Raw genomic sequence first — 26,774 nt, forward strand, 5'->3', positions numbered from 1 at the left:
AATTGCTTTGAAGAATCTACAAAAGGCAATTAAGAAGGAAAAGTTCAAATATGTCATGGAGTAACTTGCATGCATGAAGTTCTAGAGATTAAAAGAATATTGGTAAACATTGAACAGGAGGAGAATTTATGGGACAGGCTCTGCAGCAGTATTAATCCTCGACAGTCATACAAAAACGCTACAGATCGTTTTTTAACGTAACACAAAACCTGTCATTGATATTTAATGGAGTTGGAATATGTTTCTTTTAGCTTCACAAGACATAACATCTCAAAGCGTGCAAGCTGTATTTAGATTGCAAATACCTTGAAATACAGAAGTGTTTCATACTCACCGATGTTTGCTCTTCTATTAAAAACAGAAACTGTTGGAACAATCTGAAGGGAGTCACATATGCAATGAGGCCTTGGGGACACCAAGTGAAAAGCACAAGTCATGTAAATAAGCATCTCAAAACTAGACTAGTTTTGTAGAAAGGTTAAGGACATTTGGTTTTGAGACATTTTGCCACTGCTAGACATAAGTAGCAATTTTAGATACGTAACTCAATGGAGCTTTTAAATATATAATTAAGACAGTTTTTCCTCTAGTAGTGTTAAATCCAAACTAGATCTGTGCTCGTGCAGAAAATGGCAGTAGTTTCATTCCTATACCAATATTATTCATAACAAAATTCTTAGGAAAAAAGGGGGGTTATTGCAGCTTAACTTTGTTTTGAGAATTTCCTGGAGCTTCAGGCAGATTCCTGATTTGAAGAACAGCTGTTAAGACACAGCATAGAATTTAGAAGTGCAATACTTGCTCCTGTTAGGACATGTTGCTGCTGCATACACACAGCCTGGAAGAAGCTGTAAAGCTAGGCTCTAGATCGACAATTAGAACGGCTGGACCAGCCTCATCTAAAGAATTTGGGTTTATTATCCTGGGGAGGGGAAGGAGGACAACTACCGTATCCCCTTAACATCTAATGGAAGATTTAAAGGCTTTTCGAAAGTCCTACAGATTTCTTTTGTCCATTTTTTTCTGACACTGTTGAAGAACAATAGCAGATCACAATACTTGCTTTCCTTGGGAATGTCTTCTGAGTTGTTGTATCACACTAGTCCAAGTGGTCTAGAATTCTGCCTTTAATTTCAGCTGGTTCTTTAAGTTTACTTCCTAGTACATGGTGATTTATATCTAAGCAGTTAACAGCATAAAGCAAAACACAGTATCAGTTTAACACAGTAATCAGAGGCTAACTTTGACAATGTGAGATTAAACTGCTTCTGAAAAATGCCGTATGCCACTGCAGGTTGTCTATATGACTATGTGCATACACTGAACATCCATACAAGATATACGTATACAGTAAACATATTAAATATGTGTGATGATATACATTTGGTTCCTGTTAAGACCAATGGAAACTGAGGTTCCCAAACTCCACACAGGAGATTCTCACAGTATCCAGTCATAGATATCTATTTCACAGGGAAAACATAGCCTTTCCTTCAGAGCTCTGAAAGTTTGGTTCCATAGGTGTGTTCAGAAAATGAAACTTCAAAAAGCTCTGGCTCTTTTTTCACTTACTTCCTCTTTGATCCACAATATTGGTTTTGATTCAGAACGCTTTAACGGGGACTGTTTCTCTTTTCTTTGTCATTAGGCTGATAAACTGTTATTACTATGGAGCAAAACCTTTTCAATACACAATATTCCCAGTGTGTCATTAATTTTATGTTGAAATAAAAGAATTTTTTCCCTTTGTCTCCTGACAGTTATTCCTGATTTTTCTGTATTAGACCAAACTTCTACTCTCTTTATTACTGCTAAGACTTTTCCAAAACCAAAGAAAGACTATTTCCAGTCATACCGAATGTATGGTTAAGGGAAATAAGATTTGCACAAATATATTATCCTCTTTCAAAGTGTTAGTGTGTCACCCTTTGATTCTGTGTTACTATTTGTTCTTTCTCCTTTGAATTTAATGGGGGAAGATTTCAGACTTATGGGAATTTTGAAATAAAATGTTAGTACTGTAGGCCATGGACTGATGAGATATTAAACATACTGTTTTATTTCCTTCTACATTACTTAAAAAATTAGGAGATATCACACAGCTGACCACACTGCAGTTACTTAATGCTGCTGTAAATAGATCATAATAAGCATGTGATATATGTGATCGTCTGTGCTGATAAATGAAAGGGTGTGGATTGTTCTCCATCGTGGAAGGAGGGGAACAAGAAAAAAACCTTCCTGATTGCAGCTGCAAATGGTAGCAATTTTTCCTTCCTGCATTAATGAATGTAGTTCATGTAATACATATTACTTCATTCAACAGCAAAATTCTCATGTTCAGTTCACAGACATAAGGTATTTTAAGTAAGAATATCAATGAGTAATGACAATCCACTTCCAGAAAAAGCAAAGGAATGTGCTTCTTTGGTCATGTAGAAGGAGCTGTAATGCAAATATAGTTTATCAGTGTAATAACTTCACCTTCCTAAAACTCTACCAAAAGAATATCCTTTAAGCCATGTTCTGCTTTATATGTCTATTTTCACTTTCCAACCTTCCTTTACATGCAGTATTTGACTGCAGACTTGCATTTTACAGTCTCTGGTGATCAAATCACTTCATCGTCTATAAACATCACAAATTAAAAGAGTTTTCAGCAACCGAAGTCCAATACAACATACACAAAACTAAAATAATTAATTGTCTAGAGACCATAACAAATTTTAATGTGCATTTACAGAGTAAACAGAGGGCTGAAAGGGGTCAAACCAGTGGAAGTGAAGGTATGTATTACAAAATCCACACAGTACTGAATTACAAACTAAAAAGTGATATTTTGTTAAAAAAGCAAGTAAAGATGTCTATTGGTGGCACGACATATAGATAATATTAAAAACTGCCTTGCATGAGGACCAAAGTATGACTACTTTGAAGTTATATCACACAGACTGTAAGCAATTTACAGAATTTAAGTTAGTTTTGCATATACAGGAGTTGCAAAATCAGAGAAAACACACTGAAATATAGAACGGACACACAAAAAAAAAAAAAGATGTATATATATATAAACCTCCACGCAGTAATCAGGGGTTGGCCTAAGTCAGTAACTGCCACCGTTGAACAAGAAACAAACAAAAAAATACAGGAAAAAAAACCCACGGGGAAAAAGAATAATAAAAAAACACCCTGAACAACTCAAATAATTTCCTTATTTGTTTTCCAAAAACAACGTGCTCTAGTCTGCTTAGTTTCTTTGCAGAATTTCTTCTCTCCTCCCTACTTCTCATTAAAAAAAAAAAACAAAACAAAACAAAAAAAGGGCTTTTTCATAAAGTTTGTGGGGTTTTTTTGGGGGGTTCATGTTAAATCACTATATTCTGTTTCATTATTTGACCTCTCTTTGCTTCCAGGCTGGAACGCTTCTTTCAGCGCAGGAAATCAAATGTCATCCATGGTTAATTCTGTAATACTGATGACTTGCAGGCCAACCCCTGAGAAGTCAAGGATGAGGCTTCTCCTTGTCGAAAGAAAAGGAAACTAGTCTTGCTGTTACAAAATATTTGATTACATCACACCAGTTCTCTTCAAATGAAAGATCAGTGATACGCAAAAGAAAATTAGATATATCAAGAAAACATGTGGTATCCTCTTCTTTTTATAATATTTATTTATTTTATTTATTTATTTAGTATTTTTGTTTGTACTTCCTGAAGAAGGTGCTCCTTGTGTAGAGATTTAGAGTACATTGGGTGCAGAGTGGTGGTTGGAGGTTAGGGTCAACTTTGCTGTCCGCTCCGTGGATTTTACAGGCGATTTGCTCTTTGCTTTAAGAAGAGAAAGTGATATTGGAAAAAGTCAGCACTTTTAGATTAAAGCAAAGCACCCTTCACAAAGCCACAAACAAGAAGCAGGACAGAAAGTCCATGGCTTGTAGCTATCCTCGCACCTGCGGAAGAAGTTATAAGATATTCGCTCATCTTGCAGATTTCCAATGCTCCTTATAAGGCTGTTTTAAACACATACATTTATATATTTAATTAGCTCGCCAGGTTGGCTCTGGTGCCCATGAATGTCTTGGCATGCACTGCAAATAACAACACATACAAAGTATTTCAGTCCCAAGGAGGGTTTTTTGTTTGTTTGTTTTTCTTTGCTTTTGTTTCTCATCTGTCTTTTTAAACAATGTTATCCAGTGAAACCATAAACCAAGAGGAACAAACCCAAACACCTTCCACCTCACCTCTTTACAAAATCATTTCCAGCATCACATCATTGACTGCTAACAAAAATTCATCTAGTGTTTTCTTCTAAAACAGAGGAGGTACTGGCAAATGGCTGTGCTGCTTACAATGCTAGAAAGTTTGAAATATTTATTTTTAAGAAAGTAGATTTTCCCAAAATTTTTTTTCTTTTTTGAAAGCTATGAAAACAATGGTACATATCATTATTGTTAAAAACTTTACTTTATATTTTAAACATGTTATCAGACTAAAACCATTCAGATCTAGACTAACTGAAATGCTCGCACACCAAGGACATAAGTATTTAAATGTCTTACATTCCAAGTCTCAGTGCTTTATAACTCCCTATATCATAAAGAATTATACTCAGATTTTGAAACATATTACTTAAGATGAAAATAATAAATTTAATTTGTTTACACTATAAATAAAAGTTCCAATTATAAAAGGTTAATGCATGATTAATAGGTTCTAAAACTGTGTTGTATATTTAAAAAGAATTAATGTTATTGATGGTTATAGGCATCAGTTCTATAACAAAGTAATAATGGTGCCATAAGCAGTCCATAATAATGCTGGACTTTTAACAACTGTTTGGTTTTAAAAAAAATCTATTAATCATGTATAAGCTATTTTTGTAAAAAAATTAATATTAAACTGAATGCTGGATTCTATTACATTCCCAAAAAACACGTTTATCTTCTCATCAAGAATATACACAATGAAAGCAAAAAGAACTCAAGAAAAATGTTAATTTTTTTTTAATTTTTAGACTTTCATCAGTAAAACATTTCTCTGTATCTGCTAAATATTTTTAGTAATGGCAAGAAGTATTTCAGTTCCTATCTTCAGTAAATTTTTCCCTTCAAAAACAGGGATTAAACTAAATCCCAGATCTCTGATCACTGTTTCTTTTTGTAAATACATGGTGTGAGATGTTGCATATACGGTAGCTGCCATAAAAGACTCTTAGTCCTCGGCCGCATACACAAGGGCTTCTAAGTAATAGTGATATTTCAATTATCCATGTGTGAACTGAATTTCCGAATGAATATTAGCTTTTAAATGGAAACATGCCTCAAAGACATTACTAAGATTTTTCAAAGAAGTCCAAGGGAACTCTGAGCTTGGTTCCTACACCATGTAGACAGGAGTGGGAAGCCTGCTTTTTTTTTGCCCATCTGATAATGCTGGCCTACCTGCACTACACTGCAGCAGTTTGCTGGGCTTCTCAAAGCACTTGTTCTGTATTAGGAACAAGCAAACATGCAAACAAATTTGTTGTAACTTCTTCCTGTGGATTGTTCTCATACAGGTGATATTTACAAGCTTGCGCCCAAGGGTAGAGTTCAATTTCTGGTTTTGGTTTTATTGCAGCATGACTTTGTTCTCTCTTATATATATATAGTGTAAAATTTGTCATTTGAAGGGTTTTTATAAAGGCTTTTCTTTCCCTAACAAGTTTAGCAGAACTTAGTTAGAACCTTTGTTAGTGTTAGATCATTTCATAGAATCATTTAGATTGGAAAAGACCTTTAAGATCATCGAGTACAACCTCAGAATGATATATTGAACTATTTTCACTCATTTTATTTCATTTAAATATCTGTCTTTTTGACTGAATTAGAGAAAAACACTGCTCAAGAAAATTCTAAAGAAGTCTTTGAAGATACATTTCCACTGCACAAAATACGTACAATGCAAGTAAGGATAAATACTCAGAAAAGTCTCATGGATATTTTTAAAAGAGATTTTTAACGATTAATGGTATTATAATTTGACAATTCTAAAGCTGTAATGCGTGGAAGAGAAACAGTATGATACAAAATAGATTTGACTAAAACTGTTTCACAGTGGGAAAAGCAGCACCATCATATTTGCAGGCAAAGTATTCTTTGACTTTTGTTTTGTTTTGCTTTTTTCAATACGACAATCTGTAGATCTCAAAATTAGGGATCATATATTGCATAGACATGATAAACTTTTTATTTATAATGTCCAGTCTTTGTATAAATTATGACCTTCCTCCAACTCATATCACATGTTCTACATGCACGTTCTGTAAACAGCAAGTTTGATTTTCTTTATCTTGCCAGGGATTTAGTACATGAAGTAAGTACGAGCTAAAACAATACTGCACAAATGAGAAAAAATTAGGGGAAATACAATTACAATAATTTCAGCTCCTAGGTGAAAAAAGAAGCTGTTAGGATTGTTGGAAATCACTGTCATAAGCAGTGTCCTCTACATGGTTTCGGGAACTGATTTGTATATCCTAATGTCCCCATTTACTATCAGGTCTGTATTTAGTGGCTTAGTAGTTTCCAAAATGTTGTCTAACCCAAACTGATTTACATATTCAGTAATATATCACCCCCAATAAAAATTGACTTGCAATGTACAGTGACATACATGACTATAAGGTACATTCTCAATTTTTCAGCGATTAATTATGAAATACAATTGGAGTTTAAATATACTCGGATTTTTTTTTTTTTTTCCTGGAGGTGTGTAAAAGAGCTATATTTGTTCTCTCATGAACCCAAGTATTTCTCTAGATTTTGGAAGGGTGAAAGCTGCAAATGTAGAACAATAGCACAACAAAACAGAAAGCAGCCTTTTTAGATTTTTTCCTCTTCTATTCTGTCATATTTGCTCATATTCTATTACTTTGGTTTCCATCTTGATAAAGGATAAACAAACAGAGTTAGTCAGAAATTACTATTTTGACTGCAAATCTACAAGTCATAAGGTGTTTAAATCAGAGATTTAGTTTCACTATTTTTAGACTTCAGTCAGAGACAAAATACAGATTGGAATCCAAATCCAAATGTCTCAAAAACACAGAGTATCCAAATTCAGTGTTTTCATGCAGATGTGTTTTTGGTGTACAGATCTGACCAGGACTTAAATAATATCACAGGAAGTGTGAGCATGATAGTATAACTAAAAACCTGTTGATCTGGCTGTGGATTTGCTAAATAGATTACTAATTTTCCTGCCGTTTCTAACATTATTTTCTAATTAACGTAATGAGAGCAAAAAGAGATTTTATGGCAGGTCAAGACCACTGGACAAAGCTGGACTACAATTATGTTACCCTGAAAGACAGTAACCTGGAAGAAGGACAGTAGTATGTAATCATACCTTATTTCTATATTATTAGTTAAACTCTACTTGATGTGTGGGTCAGGGTTTGTCACGTTTTCACCTATCAGCCACTGGGATCCAGTTAAATTCTTGCTGTGAGATGTAAATGCCCATGTGTTGTTTTTTGTTTCCTGCCACTGACAAACATCCAAAAGAGCAAATGTCCATGCAATACTTAACCTTATCCTGTAAACAAATGTTGTATTGCCAAAGACATCTGATCATGAGCTAAGTTTCTGTGCAACAGCATGAAAAAGTAGTTCATGCCATTAAACTCTTTGAAACCATTATTTATTCAAATATGTAGTTTACTTAAATGCCAGGAAAACAGAGAAAAAACAATACTGATAAATAATTGTGATAACATTTAAAATAATAAAATAATATCTGTCACAAATACTGAACCATATTTCATGGCTATGAAATAGCTAAATATCAGTTTTGTTCTGTTAATGAGATTCATTTTAGAACATTTAAATATGAAATAAAACCAGCAGAAGTTATAAATTGTTAGTAAATCCTAACTGATCAAAAACCTAGTTACTTATTGCATGCCTGAATGACTATAATCCCTTGCTTTCACTAAGATATTGATCAGACAAAATTAGTGTAAAAATACATGGGATTGCAGGACCCAAACAGAGAAAAGGAAATGCTGGTTCCAGAATGTTGCCTCTTTACTTTTCACAACTGGACAAAATACTGATTTGTAAACTAAGCAGCTGCCTCAGGCCCTGCAGTTTTAGAAAACACTATTTGCAAGAGTACCTTACACACTTAACCACCTTGGGTCTCAAGCAATTTGCATCTGCAAGTTTAGCATTCCTTGTGCTTGCTAAGGTCTGGGAGATCTCTGAGGTGTCACAGCCTCCTGCACTCTGATACTCAATAACCGTCAGAACGTCTGAACATCAGATTCTTACAGTTTTGCTTACAATGAGTAGTTTATCGTCATATAAATAGCAGAACGAATCTGTGAATTCAACAGCACTGCTTTAATACTTTACAAACCATATCATTTAGTGGAGGAATCCCTGAGTTTCTATTAATTAGTAAGTCATTGATCACGAGGGAAGACTAATGCCTAAGTAGAGTCCTGGTTTCATGATGACCAGTACAGGAGAAATATAGCCAGTCACAAAAAAGTCCATCCTAGATTCTTTATGTGTATTACATGATGCCAAATTATCCCTGAATAGATATGGGGAGGTAGGGGGGATAGGCTCCTTTTTCACTTGTGCTGAATACTAGTTAATTTTTTTGTACTACTGGTTTCTGAAATCACAGAGGTGTAAAATCCTTGGGAGCTTAGATTTTCAGGGATTTGTGATTATATTTTCCATTTTAAATGCCTAGTTTGCTGTTTTGCAATGCTCAGCTTTGCTTTATAGTGTTGGATTTGAAATAGCATTCTTATAAAACCCAGTTGAAACCACATGAAATAATAATTTTGCATGATTTCTATGTAAAGTAAGAAAAAACTCATGAAATACCTGCCTTAATTTTACTGGGGAAAGTAATGAATCATAAGACTTATTGGAAAGCGTTTGTAGTTTTACATCCATAAAGATAGATTAAATCAATTATGGTTGATTTTATTTGAAGTTTTATTTGAATATGTCTCTCTCAGGTTTTAAATAAATAGATTTTTCCTCTCTGGCCTACCAATTGCTATCTTTTTAATTCCTCTGAATTGCAGAAATCACAGTTACCTGTAGCTCTCCTATACTGCTGGAATATGTACCCACACTCAGGAAGAAAATTTCCCTTCCACAAATGTAAGGTCCCTCTTTCCTGCCTCAGGGGAGTTAGTTCTTGTGTGTATTTTAAGGTTCAATCATCTGTGCTTGATTTTAGAGAAGTTAATGAGAAAATATGAACAACAAGTATCATATTCAAGCCTCCTGATGTGGACAATTTTGCTTAGGCTTCCAGTCCACCTTTATCCATTGGCTGTACAGTAGTCAGCCTAGAATAGTATGAATTGTTCAGCACTGTCTTGGGCAAGTATATCACACATGGCAAACAAATGAATCCTACACGCCAGAAGAAAAGTTCTGAAATTCTGAAATTTTTTGCATTTTGGAAAAAAACTTCTGCTTTCAAACTGATGGAAATTTTGAATAGGCTATATACTGAAATTCCAGGAAGTCTACTTTGCGTTCAGTGTGTAGCTCTGTTTATCTGCTGTGTGTTCCTCTTCTGCCAGTGATGTCCAGAAGAGCAGGTGAGGAAGAGGGATGGGATCCTAGATGGATGGTTATTTCCTAGCTTTCGCTAGGTGAGGCACCTAGGCAAACAGAGGTGTTCAGTCCTGTCATGGGGCTAAAGAAAGTGACAACTTTCCAACCCTAAGTAAATAGAACTTTTCCAGAGTTCTGTGCCACAACAGCTTCTGGACTTGGTCCAGAACAAGCCATAGTAAATCTATGAAAGGACACTAGATAGTAGTATGAAGAGAGAAAGAAAGAAGGGTGGGACTTCGAATGACTTCTGCAATTTCACAATGCAAAGATGTAGAGTTTCAGGTACACTGATGTGAACAAACATGGGATTTTACATTCAGGCCACTTTCTACATCATCCCCTATATCAACCCATGCCTAGCGAAATGTTTAAATCTTGTTCTTTCTCTGCAACATATCTGAGAGTCGTGGTTTTCTTTTTAATTCTTCAAACAATGCTCTTGTTCATCTCTCATTCTTCAACCCCTTGATTACAACCCGGCTTCCTAATTGGGCCATCATGCACTATGAAGCAGCTAAAATGATCTCCAATCATTCTCTAAGATGAAAATGAGATCATCTAAACTATCTGACCCTGTCATCCTTTTACCCTGAACAGACAGGTGAGATCCCTAAATGTATAACTGAAATGGGAATTCCATCAACATTTATAGATTTTCATACTGTTCTGATGAAAATAGCCAAAAATCACTGCTGAGTTTGAACACAGTTTTTCAGGAAGATGAACTGGATAGTGTAGTTGGTTTAGTCCACTTCTAGTGTAATTTTTGCTCTCTCCTATGTCCTTTACCCTGTAATTCACAACTTCCATTCTCATCAGTGCATTTCCTTCTATTTTAATATGTAGCTTTTAAATTGTGTTAATAAATAGTTGAGGACTAAATAATAATTACACACTGGCATGATTAAGAAATCCTGATACAGTTTTACATTGGCTTCATGAGTGTCATTCATTTCTGTAGCAGTGATCCTAAGTTTTGTTCAAATGCTTGTACTTCTTGGAAACTTATTTAGACTGTTTTTCTCTGAAAGCGAGTCTAACTATTTGGACAGACTATCCCATCAAAAATTCAGCTTCTGAAATTTTAATTCCCTGGCATTTTCATGTGATACTCTCGTAAACAAGTTTGTAGTAGTAAAGTAGCAGTAAGTTAGATATGCATTTGGTGAAATGAAGTGTAGATGAATTCTCTCTGCAGGTGATATGTGGGGTAGAGTGTGATAGAGACAAAATGATTTTTGAACTTAAGGCAGACAAATCTCAGCTTTAGACATACCCAGAAGCATACTTCTCCTTCTAGCAGCTTAAAACATTTTTAGTGCTCAGCTACCTTAAATTTCTTGTGTTCAGCCAAGGATATAGTGAGTTCTTGATGTCTCTGAATTGTTTAGTGGCTGTACAACTATGACTGCTTCCATCACTATGTACTTATTGTATTGTGGAAGCTTTTTTGTCTTGATACTCAAACTTCCCTGACTGACTTTCTTTTCTTAGGAGAATGACATTCTGCCTACCTGGGGCTCTCAGTCACAAATATTCAGACATCAACCATTTGTAGCAAGTATCTTAATTCTCTTCCTCTAGTGTTTGAGTCTGCAAATTTTAAAAGTTTTTTGTTTGTGGGTTTGTGGTGGTTTTTTGGTTTTTTTTTTTCTTTACATGGACTATCTCTTCACATGTAGAAGTAATGCATTGACTTCAGCTGTTTCTGTTTCAGTGAGAGAATATTTTTTGGGAAAAGGGTTGCTAAGAGAGGTGTTTGTAAATAATCTGTGAAACACCAGTTAGCTATTTAAATAAAAATAGTGTGAGAAGCAGTCCAATATCCAATGACCATCTTACCAGTTAAAAGCTGAGGGGGAGGAAGGCAAGCTCAAGAAAATGCAGAGCTTAAATTGGTTAATTGGTATTGTTTGAGAACCACTGGCAGCATGTTTTATGACTGCTCTTATCAGTACTGAGCATCTTTCTCTCTCATCCTATCCCTGAAAACCATGAGTATAAAATGTCTTAGAATTTTGTATTGTGTGACAGAAAAATATATAAACAAGTGCATTTCTATTTATCTGTATGAAATGGCTGATTCTAAAGCAAATGCAAACTTTTTTGTGATTCTCCTGTTGTAGCCCATCCTCATCCCTTTACTTGCATATAGTTATGCCTCATTCTGAATGAAGGCAGGAACTTAAGCTATTAACAAAAACTCTTGTTGAATTGACTCTTTTGTTAGTAACTGGCTTCTGCTGTTGTAACTATACATGGCTCTGGCACAAATTCCTCATAATTTTTATAATATATATAAATGTGCGTATACTTGATATATACTACATTGTAATTAAACTGTTAACGGAGATATTTCTGAAGGATAACACAAAGTTGCAACAAGAGTTTTATTTGAAGAAAAACACAATTGAACTCATCTTTTTCCTCCTGTGCTTTTTGCATCCTGTTTATGCTTTTATCAATCAGAAAGATCTTAAGTGGGATGATACTTAATATTACTCTATCATCTTCATCAGCACTGTCATACCAAGAAAAACATATACAAAGAGGGTTATTATAACATAGACAGAAGGAAAATTATCATTCTTCGTAAATATTTCAGCATGAGATATTCAATCCCTTTTCTTGCTTTTCACACCTGACACTGCTTAGGCTTATGTTTGACATATAGTCAACCTGATCTTCTTCTATTTATATCATTTATATAAGAGCTATATTCATGGAACTCAGCTAAGCTCCCATTTATCTGTACCCATCCAACAGGATGAGTCTGTTTTCTTCTGTCTGATTCCTAGATGGCAAGTGTTTTGAGGCAGGGACCATTCTTCTGATCCTTTGTTTGCCTGGTGGATAATGCAGTTGTTATAGAGATTAGAACAATGCCTCTGACTAAAAGAACATACCTCTGTTTAAGGGCTATGACTCATGAGCGCTTAATGGTTTTAGCTGGAGCAGTTTAAGATGATAGTGCCTCTATCTCTCTACCTCCCCCTCTTATGGAAATTAAACCCCCAATAGTAGGAGTGATACAAGTAAACCCCATGCCATCTCTTCATCGATTTTAATTTAACAACCCAATATTTTAGTTTATCAGCTGTCAGAGAGGCTTAATTTAATGCTCAACACTGTGAACTGGGGAGCAGGTATGTATTTCCTTCTCCTGTCCAGGTTTGGGGCAGTAACTTCTGACTGGGGTAAGACAGAGACTTTGGGTGGCAACATTTTAAACTGTAAGAGCTAAATGACAGTTCACAAGTCAAAGTCTTCACCCTTGCTATTATTGTGATACAAATAAAAAATTACAATGTTATCCCCCCTAAAATCACAGTGCACTAATTCAAAAATGCTAGATTGTGAGAACGAAGCTTGAGGTATTTGTGCCGAATCCTGTATTTAATTCTGTCTCCTTCACATTCTACATTGTTGCATTTTTCTACTTTTATTTCAGATTTTTTTACCTTTCTCATTACATTTCTGAGATGTGGGATCAATCATAATCATGAAATGTCATTCATTGTTATTCAAAGACTATTCAGGTTTAAAGTGGTCACTGATCAGTACATATTTTATGCAAGTGAATAATTCAACGGAATACAAAATTGGTATTCAACCTGCTGTTTTGGCAGAGTTTCAGACAGGCAGAATGCTGTGTAGCCATATTCTCAAACAGTATTATTCTACTAAAGGGCTTTGCACCAGCTGTATATCTATCTCTCTGTGAAACCTACTGCTAGTTAATTTATTATTGCTCCTTGACAAAACATCTTGCCCTTCTATCAATTTTTTCAGTTTTACAGAATGAACTGGAGATAGATATACCATCTTCTACAGTCATGTAGAAGTCAATTCTATAGTCATTGTAGCCCTATGGCTGTGATTTGGTGGCCAAAATCTTCAGTCAGTGTCACAAGAAGCAGCAGCAGCTGAGGAAATATCAGCAGTAGAAACAGGATTGTCAACAGATTTGATATCTTTTTTTTGTTGTTATTGTTGTTGCTGTTGATGAACTCACAGATCCTATGTATGAAGCACTGGGAATGCTGGCTGTGGTTACTAACTTTCATATTTTTATACTTCTCAGCATATTAGGCAGCTTTGTTCCAACACGGTAGCATTTGTCAGTAGGTGGGGGAACAAACTTTGGTGAGGTGGGTCAGACTGGAACACCCACATGCAGACAGGATAGCAAGTTGCTCTGCCAAAAAGTATGATGGCAACTTCCTTACGATAAGGTAAAATGAAGGGCTTGGGGCAGAGTCTTCTCTTCACAAGGCCAATGGAAAGATCATCATCTGCTCTTCAAATGACATCCAGCTTTATCATCAGCAAAGCAGGATTAATTGATTATTACTATAGCTATAAAGAAGGATATGTGCCTGGAATAACTTTGAAGCTCATGAATTATTTAATGAAACGGAAAATCCCTGTCCAGAGAATAAAAAAAGAGTGTTGAGCTTTCTAACTAGTCTGGCCTAGGGTTTCAAAGATAAACACTAGAAAAAAGTTGATCAAAGTTAAAGAAAAAAAGCACACAAAACACTGAAGCAACAAAACTCACCATCAAGAATGCCCCCTCCCCCTGAATAGGAATAAGCTGAAAATAGCAGTTTTCAGGTATTTTTCTTCCTTTCATTCTGCTGCCAGACAGTTTCATTGTCTTAAACTTCTCTAGGTGGTACAAGCTGGGATTCTTCTTATAATTCACTCTCACTTTATGAGTAGTAGAGAACTCATCTTCATCCTCATGCTTGAGACAAATTTTTTCCTATTGTAAATGAATGCCATTCTTCTGGCTTCAACAGAGTTGTATCCACTCCAAGCAGCAGATAATTCTACCCATTCTTCTTAATTTTAAGTGATGCAAAGGATTTTCATAATGAAATGAGGCACCATAGATGGGAAACTTCTTACTTCTCATCTGAAACAAGTGAAAACGTCCACTGCTTTGCTGTATATGTGTCAAGTAACAAATGGGTTGTGTTCTGAAGACAGGAAATCCCGTCAGTTATTTCAAGAGCAGGCCCTGTCACATATGCTGCAATCTCTGATGACTCAGTGCAAGCTGCCTGATTGCATATCAATGAAAAGTTATTTGAGCTAGCTGACAAACAGATCATAAACAACTTCCCCCACCACCACCCAGTTTTTCCTTTCTTCCTTCCTTTTCTTTCTGAGAAAAGCTGAATAAGGCTCAGAACAAGAACACCACCGCTCTCATTTGGCTTTTGCTTTAATGCAGTCCTAAGGAAAGAGAGACTTGAATTTTTGCTGTTCAGCTATCACAGTGAAGGTTGATACCTCCCAGCCTTATGGTACTCACAGTTTTTAAAAGAGCAGCTTCAAAAACCAAAGTCCTTCTTTTAGTGAATAAAACAGTAATGTTGGCTGTTACCTTGGTGGAGGCTAGAGCAGACTTTTTGTCCCTTCACTTTAAGAAGAGATGTAACATAAAAGAAAAAACAAAAAACCAAAAAAACACAGAAATTGGTTTATATCCGAGAAGATTCCAAACTGGGTATAAAATTTGTGTTTACAATACACTGATAATAAAACATTAATGGAGTCTATAGATAAAAATGGAGGCTGGAAGGAATGTCATCAGTTTATTGGTATCAACAAACTGAAGAAATATGTTTTCATCTTCTTCTTTTGCATTCACGCCTGATGATCACCTTGTCTGTGTGATTTATGATGCCAAGAACTCAGGTCATTCTGCCTTAAGTAAGGACAACCTCCTTTGTGCTCCTTTTCAAGTCACTTACAACAACTCTGCCATCATGACAGGAACAGTTTCAGCATGCGGTTAGGTCAATAGTTGAATTTGTTACTTCAGGAAAGAACAAAAAGTTGCTAGAAATGTGCAGAGTCTGTATGTAAGCAGTCAGAAAATGGACATAACATCACTTCTTCATTTGTAGCTATTCCCTCTTGAGTTCTCTGAGACTGATCTTCTTGAGTCTGAAAAGCAACTAATGGCTTTGAGTGCTTTCACAGAGCACTGGCAGAAGAGGAAGAGTTTATGGGATGTACCGATTCTCAGCACATCAAATTCTGATGCCCTTTGTGTTTCTATAAATGTTGAGTGACTTGAATGCAGGTAGCAGAATAATATCCATGAAATAGTGAGATTTGGTGCAGTCTGTAGATTATTTATCTTCCTTTCTCCTGAATTCATTGCAGCTCCTGGACCTTGGTTAGTTGCAACATTGCTTAGAGTTACATGACTCAATGATAACTCTACTTTCACTTTTGGACTAGGATACATTGTTATGAATTACGCAGGAAAAAAATGTCTGTCACTCCACCTACATAGGACATTTTCTGGATATATGCAGATTAGCCTGTCAAATTACTCAGATTCATGTTAAATTGTGATGGCTTACTTCATTTGCTGCAGCCCATGAATATGAAATTAAAGGGTCAAGCTGTGTTAATTTTGACTTTTGCTTTCCTGACTTTCTTGACTTTGAGGTAGATGTTTAGTGATTCCCACTATGTTATCTGAAGGCTGTCTGCTGGAGATGTTCTCTTTAGCTTTTTCTTCCTATATTGAATCTCCATTGCACTAACAATAAGAAATACATTTTTTACACTCACATAACATTTTTCAGAGCAGTGCAAAATGCTGAATAGACCTTATTAGCTATCTAGCTCCCGCAGAGTTATGAGCATTATTCTTACTTTTGAGTAAAAGAGGAGAATGGCAGAAACATGTGTTTAGTTGAGAAACGTTGATATATTAAAATGGCAGTGACTGTAAACTGCTTTCCTAGAGCTACCTATTAACTACCTATTGTTAATAAATAAGTGAAATTCTGCAGTGTGCTTCAGGATAGGAGGAGTTAAGCAGAATGTTATCTACCTTTCAAAAATAAATTTTGTGGACAAAACATTCATGTAATTAGAGTCAATCTTTCTTATATTAGTAGATGAGTTCTTCAGAAATAGCTGAACACAGATTTCCCAGTAATTTCACAGTGTCATATTTCCCTCTGTTGTAAACGTATTTTGCAATAGTCTGTGAGCATGGCAGTAAAATTTATTGCTTGCCAAAAACTATGCATCAGATCTCTAATATTGGAGAATATTTGATGCAATTACCTATGGTTAATAGTACTCTCTTCAGACAGTATTGCTAAAGTCAATGTATTACTCAACATGAACAAACACATCGCAATCATTCCCTATGCCTTTCAAATACAAACAACATACTGATAAATTTGTATTCAAGCAGGTTGCTGTGTTCTAGGATGGATACATTGCTTACATGTAATGTAATCACACAGCAGTCTTGTGCATGCATATATAGTTATCATGATGTTGAAGAAGGGAAGAGTTTCTCATTTGACAGTATAAGGTGATTGTGTTGATTCGATATCACAAAAAGACAGACTATTACTGTCTATGACAGCTCCTCTCTGCTTTTCTGAGGTCTCTCAATTGGTGTCTCTTTTTCCTCAGGTGAAATTGCTCCTTAAAGTTAAATAGAGCTAAAACCCCCACTGCCTTGTGCTCCCATGGGTATTTCTATCAGTGTAGAGCTGAAAATCCAAATCATACCATAGATGGAAAATCAAGCCCAGATTTTCTCAAGTAAAGGAAAGTAAATCTTGGTTCTCAAGAGTTAAACTGATGTTCATCAAAAATATCACCACTAATTACTGTATAACAGCTGACTGTTAAATTGAAATTAAGCCTAATATGGATTCTTGCTGCACTCTTTGTTTCTTCATTAGATGAGTTTCACCTCTGATGAATACAGCATTAGTCTGTGCTTCATCATAAAACAAATGAATTAATAAACTAAATTATATTTTAATCTGTTTCATTTTTAAATTATTTATTATTAGGATTGTCTGTACTTGATCTGCAGTATTCTTTGCTCAAGGAAAAAAAATTAGAGATTAAGATTTTCTTTTTTTTTTTTTACAGGGACCTTTCCATGTAATAACCTACTAGCTCTCAAGTAACAAATGTCCAGTAAACAGGCAAAACATTGCTTGTACTAAAGACAAACAATATTATAGATTCAGCTATATCTCCAAAGAGTATTAGCTTTTGTGTGCACAGTCTGTAGGTACATATTTCATAAACTTGTGAATATTATAATTAATCTCACATAGAACTGAACAGAAACCAGAGTTTTCACTTTGTGGACAAATCTGTTACTTTGAAACATATGGGTCTAATGAAAAACAAGCAGTATATACATTTCTCTGAAAGGAAAGCCATGGTAGAATGATGATTTAAATCAATGGAAATATTTCTTTTCTTCTAACATCTTAAATATTTTTGGAAGAGCTAAACTATGAAAGTGGCTCCATTTCAAGGAAAGAGAACTGAATGTAACTTTTAAATAAATCTAAAAAAATGAATACAGAAATAAAACAGTGGTAGTATGTGCATCATCTTTTCTAATAGCAATAAGAATTTTCATATGAATAGTCATATTGTTTCAATCTGTAATGAAATGTATTTTCCTAATCAAAATGTTTTTCTAATAGTATGCCTGTAAGATGAAAGTGATTTCATAATAGGTGTGCTATGAATTTTTTGTATTTCCAGTTTTGGTTTTCATGACATGGCATTTGCTAGCAGAAAAATGATGCATCAGAACAAACTAGGTTAGCTTCCATTATATATTTTCAGCTAGGTTGTGATCTCTCTTACATCGGGCCCTCAGTGTAAACAGAAGTAATGTAAAAACCCTTAAACTTGCACAGTTTGTTTTCTAGAGGGTTTTTGATCATTTACAACATCTCAGTTTTTCATCCTGCCCAACTCTCTATTGCCATCATACAGTGGTCAAGAGCTGCATCTCCTGTATATTCATGTACCTTTGCATAACTGTGAACTTTGCTGTAATCAGTGTAGAAAATGCAGACTTACATTGCTTACAGGTTATTTATACAAAGCTGTACAAAATTTCCCAGACAAAAATGTGTAATCTGTGGCAGGCAATTGAGGCATTGCTATTTTAATGTTTGATTCAAAGCCTATGGTCAGGCTGCTGAAGATGACAAACCCACATTCTCTGACAAACCTGTGGTTTTTCTAAAGCCTACACAACGGAGGAATGATCTAGTGTATCTCAGGTCTGCTTAGATTTAGAAGTCTAGTTCCTTATGAAAACAACATTGATTAAAATGCATCTAAAAGTAGATTATTATTAAAGTAGATTTCACAAAACATTAGAGATATAAAAGTTAGGTGACTGGTGTAAATTAATTTAGGAAGAAACACTTCTGGATGGGTGTTTTATTTAATTTATCATGCACAGCCATCTTAAAATGCGTCATTCACTGACATGCCCTCCTCTCTCTCCCCCCTCACTACAGGGAAACCTAAGTTTCAATTAGAGAGCTAACCTTAGGTGGATAAAACCAGTAGAGATAAAATCCACCTATATGAATTTAAGGCTTTTTGTTTCTTCCTCTCAGAAACATTCTTCAGCTTTTAGAGAGGAAGGAGATAGCAGGAGGGATGGAGCCAGGAAGATAGTTGAATAAACAACCACCACATTCTTCCTAGTCACAATTCCTGGTTACCTTGTTGAGTTAGCCTCCTTTTATATGCTGGTAAGCAATCAAATGAAATGCTCAAAATGCTTTATCATACCTGATTGTGGACTTTGTTTGGGGATTTTGGCTGCTGCTTCAGGGCTGGAGGTGGCACGCACACGCTGATTGGCAGAGCTATGGATGCTACTTGGAACAGCTGCCGAGATGTTTTTGCGAGGTTTCATGTCTTGCAACCACATTGGAGATGCCTCAAAGGCTTGCATTCGCCGAGAGTGGCTGTTAGCGTTGACTTTGAGAAATGCCTGGGCCTTGTATTCCTGAAGGTCTCCATAGTTGGCATCGGTCACCCTGCACTCATACAAGCCTTCATCCTTTTTCCTCACTTTTGAAATCTGCAGCTTGTGGGAGATGTCATTCCCTTGTACTTTCACTGTCTGCAAATTTGCCAGGAAAGAAAACCAAACAAACATGGTATCAGCTATTATTCTTTCTCTGGGAAGACTCTACTGATGTAGAGCCTGTCCAGAGAAGATCAAGTGCCAGATTGATCAGTGGTGTGATTGTGCTTACTGCAGGGAAGTTGTATCAAGGATGAGTTTGATTATTTGTATCTACAAGGACATCCGACATCTTCTTTCCAAAACTTTAAATGGTTTGCTCTGAAATGCTAATTGGCCTCAGACAAACAACCCAAACTACCCTGCTCATTCCAATTAATTGCTTAAGATCATGAACGTTCTTAATGAACTTTCTTACATAAACCTAATATCTGTGCACTTCATTGGTTAAACATTTCCAATTAGTTGGCTTTATTGAATAATCCAGTTTTTGAACTAATTGACAATTTTGTTGGAGATGTTTGTCAATATTTAAACTTCTTTAATAACAGTTTATTAGATTAGCTTGTAGTCTTCACTACATTGAGATTGCATATTTGATATTCAATTTGTTCCCTTCAGGCATGTGCAAACTTCGGGTATTTTTTGTTTATTAACCATAAGAAGACATCTTGTGTCAGGTAGTTCCTTTTGTCTCATTTATGTAAGTGTGTGTTGGGATCACCCTGCATGGCTCAACCTTAAGGAGAAGGAGCTGTGGCGTTGATCTGCACGGCTCGACCTTAAGGAGAAGGAGCTGTGGCATTGAGAAGCTGGTAAACAGCTGGACATCTGCACGGCTCAGCCTTGAGGAGAAGGAGCTGTGGTAAACAATTAAGAAGCAGCAAAGGAGTACAGGAACACCTGCAAGCAGCAATCCTGACTGTGTGAGAGGCACGTGGACAGTGCATGATATTTTGTACATAGCCAATTGCAATAATGTGTGTAACAAGCTGTAACCAATCATGAGTGTGTGCGCAGTGACTAAGAGAAAATTATGATATATATTGGAGTCAGACAAGACAATAAACAGCTTCGGAATATAACTCTCATAGAGTTGTGAAGTCCATCCTTCTCCCGCAAGTGTGTACTTATTAGAAGTCATATATAATTTCTGCAGCACATATTCAAAATAATTTTAAAAGTTGTCAGATAAAATAAGATTCCTGATTTATTTTTAATTGCCTTTAATATCTGAGGGTAATATAACATATTTTTGTCTTACATAATTAAAACATGCATGAGTAAATTACGTATCCAGAAATGTGTGATAGGTATTAGGATGCATTAGGAAAGGTAACACAGATTCCTTTCTGTATGTTCATCACTTTAGATAATTTATATTTAATTAATTGGCTATTACTCTCTATCTGGATTAATATCTGTTACCCCACAGGAAGCCAGTTAAAAGGGATTCAGTGGGACATGAAACTTCAGGCTGAAGAGCTCCTGAACCTGGTTTACTTCCACCATTACATAAACATGGATGTAAATGTTGCTTTGTGTCATATAAATGACAAGCAATGAGGAAACATCAAGGTAATGAATATACGGTAGATCACAAAAATGGAGAACTGTTAGACTGAAGCTAGGCACGTATTATTGGTGATTATACAACACATTGCTTCTGATAGCTTAGCATGCGGTAGTCACCAGTGTTGGCAAAGCCACTGCGCTGCCTGCTTGATAAATTGAACAGCAATACTTGTGAATACATTATTGATTTAAGGTACTGGATGGACTTTACAGTCTGTTGTATTGTATCCAGCTCTGAATTTATACTTGGCAAACTGAGTTCAAAGCATGGGTTGCATACTTTCAGGCATAATATATGCAATATTAATTACACAGAAAGTGCTGGATAGTTATTTAAACCTTATTCAATAATAATGTATGTCTACTGAACAGCTCATATTCAGAAAAAGAATTAAAGAAGTTTCATATAAGCCATATGAATGGAAAGAGGATCTGTAGGTCATATTCTGCCTTCATTTGCCCCAATGCAATATCTGCAAAGTTAACAGTGTTCCATAGCACTCATGGAAAATGGAATTTGTTTTGTGTTTTGCATCTGAAATTTAGAAATAGTTGCAGTCAGTATGCACATATGTTTTCAATTTATGACTGATTATCATTTAAAACCAATAGAACTGCTGTATTTCATTACAGTTTAAAAACACTGTTAGCATATTTTACCATTTCTTTAAAGGATATATTGAGTACACTTAAAAGTTTGCTCTCCTCTTCATGAAGATACTTTTCAATAGTACTAACGGAGAGTCTGTGGGTGCCTTCAAGAAAAAAGAAGGCTAACTATATTAACAAGTGTATTTAGACTGTCAACCTAATGTTGACTTTTCTATTGCAAATATAAAATGTTTTATGCAAGCTTATAAAAACACTGTATAAATATCTCATCGTGAATTATTGTCATGCATAATGAGAGAAAGAGATTTTTAACTTGAAAGATGGGACAAGCTTTACAGCATATACTGTGTCACAGATCTTATGGAGTACTATGGGGGGTTTGAATGAGCTGGTGTTGATAAGGAATAAATTGGCTGCTAGCACTATGTCTAGTGGAATAGTATCCAAAGACTACATGTGGGCCTCATTTGTATGATGGTCTACAAATGTAACTGAAGATATGGCCCATGACACAAATGATTTATAGTGTATTGTGAGAAGTATAGTAGGAAATGTAAGTATGGCTAGAGATGTATATGGTTTTGAATATAATATATCTGAATTCTAATTTATAAATGCCCCTCAGCTATACCTAGCTCTGCTTCAACCTGATGTAATTACTTGGTTAATTATTTGCAGGCATCAAAGAGGAGAAGAGTGAAGAATTTAACAGAAATTATTCATCTCTATCTGTTGCTGTTTTAAGCTTTGCTGGTACTTGCAGCTTTGGCTATAGCTAAAAAGCACTTCTAAATCAATAAGGGGAAAGGGATCTTAACCCTTCAAAAGCATAAGAAAGGGAAAACCCCTTTAGGCTCATAAGAAATACTCATGCCACAGTATCTCCTAAGTATCTGTGTCTTTCCACTGCAGTGAGCACAACACCATGACCCCACCATGATACATTTCTTAGTACGTTGAGGGATGAGGGTCTGAATTCTTCTGAGGTCAGGGGCTGTAGCTGTGCCTGACTCAGGATATGGGTCTGCTGAGGAAGGCATCCTTTCCCTGGACAAGGGCTGGAGCAATGTTGCTCATAATTTTGTTGACACAGTATTCTGGTTTAATCTCCAAATGGCAGATTGGTAGCTCCGGTGTCAGAACGCCACTTTCCTAGGAAAAAGCCTCAGAGGCCGAGGGTGGAGGTTACTCCCAACACAGAGATCTTGCCCAAAGACAAGCTCTTGTCTGACTTTTTTTCTGCCAGTGGACATGAACCTGGGAAAGCACCCGTTTAAATAGTCGCACACCCACTGAAGGGAAGTGCAGCTTCGTGGCCAAATTTCAGCCTTAAAACCAGCTTTGTGGCTCGGGAAAGACCCGCCCGGCCGGGGGGGTCTGCCCGCGCCGTGTGGCCCCACTTACGCTGATCTTCGTGCCGTCGCTGTCCAGGTCCCGCTCGGGCAAGAGCTCCACCTGCGGGGAAACGAGCGCCGCCGTGGGTCCCCGCCGCGGAGCCCGTGGAGCGGCGCCCCGCGTGTGCCATCTGCGGGCCGCGGCGGGGAGAGCCGGCACGAGCCGCCGGGCCTCCCCCCCGCCCCAAGCGCGGCAGAGGGCCATCGCCTTACGGACGCGCCACCCGTCAGCCCCCCCCGCCCCAGCCGCCCAGCCGTTGGCGCCTTTTCGGGGGCCGCTGAACGCCGAGGCCGGTGCAGAGGCGTCAGCGGAGGCGAGGGGGAGAGTGCCTGGATGGCGGTGTGAGTAGACGTGGCCCCCTCTGTCCCGCTCGGAAGGTTTAAATTGTGCTGTTGTGTGGTGTGGGTCGGGTCTTTCTGGTGCCTTCGGGGCACTGGTTCCCCCCTGCTCCCCTCCCAAGTGTGTGCCCTCCTGTGGCAGCTGCACTCAGAGTTAGGGTTGCCAACTCGACTGCACCAGCTGTAAATTGGAGGGCACGTGTAGGATCTTGCCATTTGGGAAACAAAAAATTCCCGCAAGGAGCAGTTTCTGAACTGCTGCTTTCCAAAGGGAAAACGAGAGAGCGGAAAGGGAAAAAAAAAAAAAAGAAAAGAAAAAAATTAGATTTTGGAAATCTGTGTGGTTTTGCAAACGTCCCTAGCTGCATCCTGAGAGTGACAGGCACTAAAGGCATTATCCCTTGAGGTGGGCATTTTTCTCTGCAGGTTCCTGCACTGTTATTTCATGGTCAAAATTAGGTCCCTGGGGCAATTCAGAACCTCCCTCTGCTCCTTCCCTCTTCCTCCCCTCTCTTCTCTCCTTCCCCTCATACTTCTCCACCCCACCTCCTGTGGTATTCCAGGGTGGTTTGGGGACCCCATGGCAGAGGATCAGTACCTGAGTGCCTGTCACCTCAGCTCCAGCCTCTTGGTCCTCAGCTGCCCGCAGAAACCACCACTGAATTTCGAGGTACACAGAAGCGGAGCCACTTTGGAATGCACAAGACATCTCCACATTCTGCCCTTCAGTGGCTGTGACGTTTCGTGGAAACTCAGTGAATTTTGCTGCAAAACAAAGGCATAACATGTTGGGACCTCCTGTTACCTACTCATTGTTTATTCTCTGCTTTTTGTGTTGCATTTTTCCTTCTCTCTCTCTCCTTTTTTTCTTTTTAGTTATTTTCTCTGTTTTCTTTTCCCATCCCTGCTCTTTTCTGATTTTACAGTTTCCCCACATATTATCTCCCCCAGTTTTTCTCACACTCAGGTATGCCTTTCTTCCCTTATGCACAAATCCACCTTCCTTACACTCTAAGCTCTGCTCATAGGATATGTTCTAGACCCCCCTGCTTGCTCCCGTGGGCTAGTAAAGTTTCATGTAATTAGGTCCAAATACCCTTGGGCAGAATGCAGTATTTCACCAGACTCACTAAGGGATTTTGTGCAAAACCCATTTGGAAGAGGAAAAAAAATCAGACTGATTTATTGTATTTCAGAGGGCTGAGCCAGAGACGTGTAAATTGTTAAAGCTTCCACAGCCGGCTGGAGCGGCTGTTGGAACAGGCACTCTTCTGAGGTGCGGGTTACAACCACTTGTCAAAATGCTCATTTCAAAGACTTTACCTGACTTAGTTACCCTTTCTGAGAACCTCTGCTTGCATAATCAGACCAAGAAGCAAAACATCTTCTGTTTCTCAGTCCTGGCAGACACTTCCTAGAACTAACCTTCATCTTTGTATCCCAGTTCTTTAACAAACAGGATCTGCCCATTTCAGTGTACCACTGCTAGGTTTAAAAACTAATCCTGATGGGCATAGTCCAGGGCAACAGTATTTCTTTAAGTCAGTCTTGACTTCCTTCTCATCCTTTCCTATAACTAACTTCAAAATTGTGCAACACCATGAAACATGATAGTTTTGATGAGGGGGACTGCAGACAAACAATGTAATAAATAAAACCTATGTTTCAAGAAGAGGAAAATTTGGAAAGACCCTGCAATGTTGCTTTCTGTTACACATTGTTACAGATTGACTAGAGCATATTATGATGTGAAGGAAATACTGTCCGTTGTCTCCTCCCCTCTTTCTCCCTCTTTATCCAGTCTTCCTAGCCGACCTGGAATTGGTAGGAGAATTTGGCAATACACTCAGTCAGTGTATTTTCCTCCTTACAGCTGTGTTTGAAAACAGATACTTAGCAGAGCTACTAGCTTTATATTTCACCGTGTCCCTTTTTCTGCCCCCCCACCCCCGCCGTCGCCACCAGTCAGCGATTGCTAGTCACCGCGTTAAACTGACGGAAGGACTGTGCATTTTGTGTATTCGGGGCTTGTAAGTTTGTTTTGGCTTTTGTTTGTTTTTTTGTTCGTTCGTTCCCTCCCCTCCTGCTCAGTGCCTACGAGCGGTGTGGGGACGCGGAGGGGAATGCTGCCGGCAACCGCCGAGCGCAGCCCGGCACAGGCTCGCAAAGCCGGTGGGGAGCTGCCGGCAGGGAGCAGCGGGCAGCGGGCAGGGAGCAGCGGGCAGCGGGCAGGGAGCAGCGGGCAGCGGGCAGGGAGCAGCCGGCAGCGGGCGGGGGGCGGGGGCGGCCGGCGCAGGGGGAGGCCCGCGGCATCTGTCCATGGTGCTGACAGCGTCGCCGCAGCCCCGGGGTCCCCCACAACTGGTTCCTGCAGCGCCGGGGCTGCTTGAAATGCAAGGCGCGCCTTTCGGCGAGGAGGGAGGAAGGAGACGGGGGGGGGGGGGGTATGTGTGTGGGTGTCTTCAAAGAAGTCGATTTTGTCTTTTTCTCCCTTTTCTTCTTCTTTTTTTCTTTTTTTCTTTTTTTTTTGGGGGGGCAGAAATACACATAGTCACGGAGTCGAAATGAAGGTCTGAGTCTGAGGATTGCAGGATAATAGGAGAGGAAAGGGGGACACAGCACGAAAGGAGACTGCAATATTTTAAGGAATGCAGTAGATTTAACCAGCCGGTACTTGGTCTGAATGCAATAATTATGCATGCACGGGCAGGTGTTTATTGCATGCATACATGCATATATATAAACATACACAACTCAAACACATGTCCATTCACTGATACTCCTTTACTCTTCTGCAAGGTGCCTGTTATTTCCCTCTTTGCAGTCAAGCAAAGGAAGCCTGTTTTATTCCCACTTTGGGGAAACTTCCAACTTCTGTTCCTATTTACAGACAATTTTTAAGCAAAATTTAAACCTGATGCTCGGTGTCCTCATCTCCATTGTTGTGGTTTTCTTTCTTTTTATCCTCTTCTTCCTCATGCCCCCCTCCCCTCCCCACCCCGTTCTCCGTCTGTTTTAGCATAAAAAACCACACATGTATTTGACAATAAGTGATCTTACCTTGGGTAGAAAGTCCTTGTTGAATATACATAACTGAAAAGAAAATGAATCCAACATAAGCCAGAAAGATCCCCATCATTCCAAGATGAAGAAGAAGTCACATCAGGGTAACAAAAGCCAAAGTTGCCCTCAAAAAATGGAAGAATCGAATATAAGTATGTGTATGTATATATGTATCTCTAAATATACGAACAAAAAGAGATTTTAAAATGTTACAAAAAGGCTCTGTATTGTAGCCCTAGCTGCGACACTGGCAGCATTCTGCTACTCAGTGGAGTCTTTTTCTTTGGGA

General features: G+C 37.8%; 1 protein-coding gene across 2 annotated transcripts; it reads right to left on the reverse strand.

Moving 5' to 3' along the window:
* Positions 1 to 3,668: 3,668 nt before the first annotated feature.
* Positions 3,669 to 26,561, reverse strand: VSTM2A (V-set and transmembrane domain containing 2A; the record flags this gene model as incomplete). 2 transcript variants are annotated; one of them, XM_082015113.1, is made up of 5 exons in its annotated part: positions 3,669 to 3,827; positions 19,262 to 19,598; positions 23,094 to 23,144; positions 24,021 to 24,187; positions 26,483 to 26,561. In XM_082015113.1, the coding sequence occupies 5 exons, from the start codon at positions 26,559 to 26,561 to the stop codon at positions 3,739 to 3,741; spliced, it is 723 nt and encodes a 240-aa protein (XP_081871239.1). In that variant the 3' UTR covers positions 3,669 to 3,738. The 2 variants fall into 2 exon arrangements, with proteins under 2 accessions (XP_081871239.1, XP_081871240.1); XM_082015114.1 differs by having other exon boundaries at positions 3,674 to 3,949.
* Positions 26,562 to 26,774: the final 213 nt, after the last annotated feature.

Source organism: Phaethon aethereus (genome assembly GCF_964289735.1).
Source record: "Phaethon aethereus genome assembly, chromosome: 2".
NCBI classification, from domain to species: domain Eukaryota; kingdom Metazoa; phylum Chordata; class Aves; order Phaethontiformes; family Phaethontidae; genus Phaethon; species Phaethon aethereus.